This window comes from Staurois parvus, unplaced genomic scaffold (assembly GCF_062004578.1).
Source record: "Staurois parvus isolate SC_StPar_1 unplaced genomic scaffold, SC_StPar_1.0 ptg001742l, whole genome shotgun sequence".
Taxonomy (NCBI): Eukaryota; Metazoa; Chordata; class Amphibia; order Anura; family Ranidae; genus Staurois; species Staurois parvus.
In genome coordinates, this window is record NW_028319538.1 from 57,513 (window position 1) to 65,036 (window position 7,524).

The window sequence follows — 7,524 nt, forward strand, 5'->3', positions numbered from 1 at the left end:
ACTGTTTGGAACATTCTTACAAAGAAGGAACGCACCGGTGAGCTCAGCAACACCAAAAGACCCGGAAGACCACGGAAAACAACTGTGGTGGATGACCAAGAATTCTTTCCCTGGTGAAGAAAACACCCTTCACAACAGTTGGCCAGATCAAGAACACTCTCCAGGAGGTAGGTGTATGTGTGTCAAAGTCACCAATCAAGAGAAGACTTCACCAGAGTGAATACAGAGGGTTCACCACAAGATGGAAACCATTGGTGAGCCTCAAAAACAGGAAGGCCAGATTAGAGTTTGCCAAACGACATGTAAAAAAGCCTTCACAGTTCTGGAACAACATCCTATGGACAGATGAGACCGACATCAACTTGTACCAGAGTGATGGGAAGAGAAGAGTATGGAGAAGGAACTGCTCATGATCCGTCGCATACCACCTCATCAGTGAAGCATGGTGGTGGTAGTGTCATGGCGTGGGCATGTATGGCTGCCAATGGGACTGCTTCTCTTGTATTTATTGATGATGTGACTGCTGACAGAAGCAGTCGGATGAATTGTGAAGTGTTTCGGGAATATTATCTGCTCATATTCAGCCAAATGCTTCACAACTCATTGGACGCTTCACAGTGCAGATGGACAATGACCCAAAGCAGACTGCAAAAGCAACCAAAGAAGTGGAATGTTCTGCAATGGCCAAGTCAATCACCTGACCTGAACCCGATTGAGCATTTCACTTGCTGAAGACAAAACTGAAGGGAAAATGCCCCAAGAACAAGCAGGAACTGAAGACAGTTGCAGTAGAGGCCTGGCAGAGCATCACCAGGGATAAAACCCAGCGTCTGGTGATGTCTATGCGTTCCACACTTCAGGCTGCAATTGACTGCAAAGGATTTGCAACCAAGTATTAAAAAGTGAACGTTTGATTTATGATTATTATTCTGTCCCATTACTTTTGGCCCCTTAACAAGTGGGAGGCACATATGCAAACTGTTGTAATTCCTACATCGTTCACCTGATTTGGATGTAAATACCCTCAAATTAAAGCTGACAGTCTGCAGTTAAAGCACATCTTATTTGTTTCATTTCAAATCCATTGTGGTGGTGTATAGAGCCAAAAATGTTAGAAATGTGTCCATGTCCCAATATTTATGGACCTGACTGTATATACTGCTGATGAGTAAAAAGGTATTTAGCAGTTTATATTTACTAAAATAATTGCATTTCCATGTTCTGTGTACTGTGAGAGACCAGATATAGTGAATGCGGAGTCCGGGGAGGCCAGATATAGTGAATGCAGGGTCCAGGGAGAGCCGATATAGTGAATGCAGAGTCCGAGGAGAGCGGATACAGTGAATGCAGAGTCCGGGAGACCGGATATAGTGAATGCAGGGTCCGGGGAGAGCGGATACAGTGAATGCAGAGTCCGGGAGACCGGATATAGTGAATGCAGGGTCCGGGGAGAGCGGATATAGTGAATGCAGGGTCCGGGGAGAGCGGATATAGTGAATGCAGGGTCCGGGGAGACCAGATATAGTGAATGCGGGGTCTGGGGAGACCAGATATAGTGAATGCAGGGTCCGGGGAGACCAGATATAGTGAATGCGGGGTCCGGTGAGAGCAGATATAGTGAATGCAGGGTCTGGGGAGACCGGATATACTGAATGCAGGTTCCGGGGAGAGCGGATATAGTGAATGCGGGGTCTGGGGAGAGCGGATATAGTGAATGCAGGGTTTGGGGAGACCGGATATAGTGAATGCAGGGCCTGGGGATACCAGATATAGTGAATGCAGGGTCCGGGGAGACCGGATATAGCGAATGCAGGGTCCGGGGAGAGCGGATATAGCGAATGCAGGGTCCGGGGAGAGCGGATATAGCGAATGCGGGGTCCGGGGAGAGCGGATATAGCGAATGCGGGGTCCGGGGAGAGCGGATATAGTGAATGCGGGGTCCGGGGAGAGCGGATATAGTGAATGCAGGGTTTGGAGAGAGCGGATATAGTGAATGCGGGGTCCGGGGAGAGTGGATATAGTGAATGCGGGGTCCGGGGAGAGCGGATATAGTGAATGCAGGGTTTGGAGAGAGCGGATATAGTGAATGCGGGGTCCGGGGAGAGTGGATATAGTGAATGCGGGGTCCGGGGAGAGCGGATATAGTGAATGCGGGGTCCGGGGAGAGCGGATATAGTGAATGCAGGGTCCGGGGAGACCAGATATAGTAAATGCAGGGTCCGGGGAGACCGGATATAGTGAATGCAGGGTCCGGGGAGAGCGGATATAGTGAATGCAGGGTCCGGGGAGACCAGATATAGTGAATGCAGGGTCCAGGGAGAGCGGATATAGTGAATGCAGAGTCCGTGGAGAGCGGATATAGTGAATGCAGGGTCTGGGGAGAGCGGATATAGTGAATGCAGGGTCCGTGGAGAGCGGATATAGGGAATGCGGGGTCCGGGGAGAGTGGATATAGTGAATGCAGGGTCCGGGGAGAGCGGATATAGTGAATGCGGGGTCTGGGGAGAGCGGATATAGTGAATGCAGGGTCCGGGGAGAGCGGATATAGTGAATGCAGGGTCCAGGGAGAGCGGATATAGTGAATGCAGGGTCTGGGGTTTAGTAACACTTTGACATTATGTAAAAAATTGGTTTCATTTTTTATTTCCACATCTACACCTCCCAGTTATCCATGAGTTCTTATCTGACATGTAATGAAAGGGAAGATATCTCACCAAATCGTAGCCATTCCCAGTCTATCAGACAATCAATACAGCGGCAGAGTTCATCCAACACCCGCGGGGGGATATCAACGATCAGAGTGGAGGAGGTGCTACAGCGAGGGCTGGCCATGGCGGGTCTTCCCTGGATCGATAGCTCCAGATATAACTGAAGGTCTCCTCAGTGTCGGGACCTGAAGGAAATAATTGTAATAAGAGATTTGTGTAGCCAACAATGGTGACCCAAGAACAAAAATCATGTGATTCAGGTGTTCCAATCCCCTCCCAATCATGTGATTCGGGTGTTCCAATCCCCTCCATATCATGTGATTCAGGTGTTCCAATCCCCTCCATGGACACAGGTGTATACAATCAAGCCCTTAGACATGCAGACTGCTTCTACAAACATTGGTGAAAGAATGGGTCGCTCTCAGGAGCTCAGTGACTCCAAGCGTGGTCCTGTGATAGGTGGCCACCTGGGCAATAAGTCCATCCGTGACATTTCCTGGCCACTAAATATTCCACGCGCAGCTGTTAGTGGGATTATAACAAAGTGGAAGCAACTGGGAACAACAGCCACTCAGCCACCAAATGGTAGGCCACGTCACATGACAGGACGGGGTCAGCGCATGCTGAAGCGCACAGTGCGCAGAAGTCTCCAACTGTCTGCAGGACCAATAGCTGAAGACCTCCAAACTTGGTGTGGCCTTCAGATGAACCCAACAACAGTGCGTAGAGAGCTTCATGGAATGGGTTTCCATGGCCGAGCAGCTGCATCCAAGCCTTCCATCACCAAGTGCAATGCAAAGCGGCGGATGCCGTGGTGTAAAGCACGCCGCCACTGGACTCTGGAGCAGGGGAGACGTGTTCTCTGGAGTGACCAATCATTTTGGGTAGATTAAGGATTCAGATCAGGGGCGGACTGACAACTCATGGGGCCCCCGGGCAATAGGGGATCATGGGGCCCCTGTGTCCTTGCCCAAACACAAAAAAGCCTATGAAAAAGGTACCAGGGGCATCTCATGGGGCCCCCTACTGACCCCGGGCCCTCGGGCGGTGCCTGAGTTTCCAAATGGTCAGTCTGCCCCTGATTCAGATAGAGTTAGTGGGGGAATCCCTGGTTGTCACCAGAATTAGTGTCCCCATTGGAAGATTTCCTCTCTATCTCTGTTCCTCTACAAATTCTATATTTCCCATCACCTTCAAGTAAAACAAAACAGCAAAACATTTTGTTGTCCATTTTGCGTTGAGTAATGGAGGGCTTTAACCCTCCTTAGGTTTATTTGCCATCCGCGTCCCCACGGGAAAGATTTCTCTTCACTTCCTGTCCCATAGCCAGACAGGAAGTGAGAGGAAATACCTCCAAAGTGAAGGAATCCTAGAACTAGTGTCCCCATTGGAAGATGTCACCTTGCATGTCCTGGTGTCAGCTCTACAAATTTTACATTTCCCATCACCTTCCAGCAGAACTTTTTTCATTTACATTTTGGGTAGATTAAGGATTCAGGGAGAGTTATATCCCCTGTCAGTGGGGGAATCCCTGGCTGTCACCAGAATTAGTGTCCCCATTGGAAGATTTCCCCTCTATTCCTGTTCTGGTGACAACTCTACAAATGTTATATTTCCCATCACCTTCAAGTAAAACAAAACAGCAAAACTTTTTGTTTTCCATTTTGCATAGACGCAGGGGTGGGCAACTGTGGCCCTCCAGCTATTGTAGAACTACAAGTCCCATGAGGCATTGCAAAACTGACAGTTACAAGCATGACTCCCAAGGGCAGAGGCATGATGGGACTTGTAGTTCACCAACAGCTGGAGGGTCACAGTTGCCCACCCCTGGCATAGAGTAATGGAGGGCTATAACCCCCATCAGGTTTATTTGCCATCTGCATCCACATGGGAGAGATTTCTCTTCACTTCCTGTCCCATAGCCAAACAGGAAGTGAGAGGAAATCCCTCCAAAGTGAGGGAATCCTAGAACTATTGTCCCAAATTGGAAGATTTCCCCTCTATTCCTGTTCTGGTGACAACCCAAAATCTGGCAGTTTCTTTCACTTTTGATAATAATGCAGGTCATAGACAGGTCAGAAATCGGCCGATTTTTGCACTGTTAGTGGGTTAATTGGTTGGCCATTTTGTCGGGGTTTTGGCCCTTTTTTTTTATCGGTAAAGTTGGAAAATTTGTGACCGATTTTGACGACTGGCCGATTTTACCGGCAATGATGGGCAAACCGGCTGATCGTTTTACAGATAAAAAATCTGCAAGAAGAAGAAAATGAAGAAGAAAAAGAAGAAAATGAAGAAGAAGAAGAGAAGAAGAAAAAGAAGAAGAATAAGAAGAAGAAGAAGGAAAAGAAGAAGAAAAAGAAGAAGAAAAAGAAGAAGAAAAAGAAAATGAAGAAGAAAAGAAGAAAAAGAAGCAGAAAAAGAAGAAGAAGAAAAAGCAGAAGAAGAAGAAGAGGAAGAAAAAGAAGACGAATTCCAGTCCGCTATTTTTATCGGTAAAGTTGGAAAATTTGTGACCGATTTTGACGACTGGCCGATTTTACCGGCAATGATGGGCAAATCGGCTGATTGTTTTACAGATAAAAAATCTGCAAGAAGAAGAAAATGAAGAAGAAAAAGAAGAGGAAGAAAAAGAAGAAAATGAAGAAGAAGAAAATGAATAAGAAAAAGAAGAAGAAAAAGAAGAAGGAGAAGAAAAAGAAGAAGAAAAAGAAGAAGAAAAAGAAGAGGAAGAAAAAGAGGAATAAAAAGAGGAAGAAAAAGAAGCAAAGAAGAAGAAAAAGAGGCAGAAAATAAAGAAAATGAAGAAAAAGAAGACGAATTCCAGTCCGCTATTATATTTTATATGAAAAGTCTTGCGGTTACAACAATGTATCCATTTGTATCCGAATAAAACCATCTGTATCTGAAATGGATACAAATGGATACATTGTTGCAACTGCAATACTTTTTCATGTCAAATATAATAGCGGAGCTCTCTGCAGGGACAGAAGTAAAAATGCCGGCCGTAGACGGGAAGAAAATTGGCCGATTTTTTCACCGTTGGTGGTAACGTAGGCCGATTGAACGACCGATTTTAATTTTTATTTCGACCCGTCTATGGCCTGCATTACAGGACAAATAGAGAGGGGGAATCTCCCTAACGGGGGCACAGACAGCAATACAAACATGACAGGGGGTCTAATCCCTCTCTACTGTATCCAATACTAGAAAAAAAGGTTTAAAAAAAGGGCCACCAGGAAATATAGTGAGGATAAACTTCCCCAATGGGGACACCCAAGATAAAGAAAATGCAAAAAACCCCAAAACTTGTAATGACTGATTGATAAATGCCGGTGATTTTAATTGCACAATAAAAGAGAATCAGCCGTGCGTCATTATTACATGGAAGTGATTTATGATGTCACTTTGTTTTTACTTTTATTATTGGAATTTTCTCTCCATGTCCCCATCAGAGTCCCCCTTTACATCAGAGTCCCCCCTTACATCAGAGTTCCCTTCAAAGTCCCCCCTTACATCAGAGTTCCCTTCAGAGTCCCCCCTTTATCACAGTCCCCTCATATCAGAATCCCCATCGGAGCAAAAAAATTCCAAATAAACATGAACCATCAAATAAGCTTGAGACCTCCCTTACATCTGAGTCCCCATCGCATCCCCTGTTACATCAGAGTCCCCCCTTACTTCAGAGTCCCCCCCTTAAATCAGGGCCCCCATCAAAGACCATATATTAGGGTACCCCTTACATCAAAGTTCCATTCAGAGTACCTCCTTACATGAAAGTCCCTCGTCAGAGTCCCTTCTTACATGAGAGTCCCCATCAGAGTCCCAACTTACATCAGGGTCCCCCCTTAAATGAGAGTTCCAAACAGAGCCCCCCCTTATGTGAGAGTCCCCATCAGAGTCCCAACTTACATCAGGGTCCCCCCTTAAATGAGAGTTCACAACAGAGCCCCCCTTACGTAAGAGTCCCCATCAGAGTCCCAGCTTACATCAGGGTCCCCCCTTAAATGAGAGTTCCCAACAGAGCCCCCCCCTTACATGAGAGTCCCCCTTACATGACAGTCTCATTAAGAACCCCTTTACCTACCTTACCTGGCTGGTACTTCCAGGACCTTCAGCTTGAGAGTCGTGTGTGAACAATTCCTGAGAGTCGGTGTGTCAATAATATCTGTAATAATTTCCAGCACAGAATTTGATCCCGACACCTGACCTAACGTACCGGTAGAACGCCCCTGTGCATGCAGCGATCCAGCAGCTGCTACAGTCTATGTTGGTGCCATTTGAGGGATGGAGATGAGGCACGCTGGAACCCCCCAGTATAGAGACCGCCTGGCTGGGACCCCCCTGTACAGAGACCACCTGGCTAGGACCCTCCTGTACAGAGACCGCCTGGCTGGGACCCCCCTGTACAAAGACCACCTGGCTGGGACCCCCCTGTACAGAAACCACCTGGCTGGGACCCCCCTGTACAGAGACCGCCTGGCTGGGACCCCCCTGTACAGAGACCGCTGGCTGGGACCCCCCTGTACAGAGACCGCCTGGCTGGGAGCCCCCTGTACAGAGAACGCCTGGCTGGGATCTGAAAGCAAAAGAAGAAAAAAAAATATTCAGGCTTCCTCTGTGTAACTAAGTGTGATGTCATCTGTAACAGTGTAACCAGTTTAACAGGAAGTAGACATTTCAGGGAGGGGGGGGCACCGTGCACAGGCAGGCCCGGTCTGATACTGCACGACTACACACCCAATGCAGCGTTATCTGCATGGAGGACGTGCAGCCGCTGCTTCACTACCCGGCTGTCATGCTGATCCAGCTGCTTCAT

At 47.5% G+C, this 7,524-nt stretch overlaps 1 protein-coding gene across 2 annotated transcripts in view; it reads right to left on the reverse strand.

The window, feature by feature from the left end:
* Positions 1-7,315, reverse strand: part of LOC149434536 (interleukin-1 receptor-associated kinase-like 2) — a 40,580-nt gene extending 33,265 nt beyond the window's left edge. Inside the window, exons 1-2 of one of the 2 annotated variants that reach the window (XM_089663668.1) lie at positions 6,798-7,315; positions 2,715-2,893 (exon numbers count right to left, since the gene is read on the reverse strand). In XM_089663668.1, the coding sequence (XP_089519794.1) occupies positions 2,715-2,832 (118 nt within the window). In that variant the 5' untranslated portion in view covers positions 2,833-2,893; positions 6,798-7,315. Of the gene's footprint in view, positions 1-2,714; positions 2,894-6,792 lie in introns of both variants that reach the window. The other variant, XM_089663667.1, reaches the window with a different exon arrangement.
* Positions 7,316-7,524: the final 209 nt, after the last annotated feature.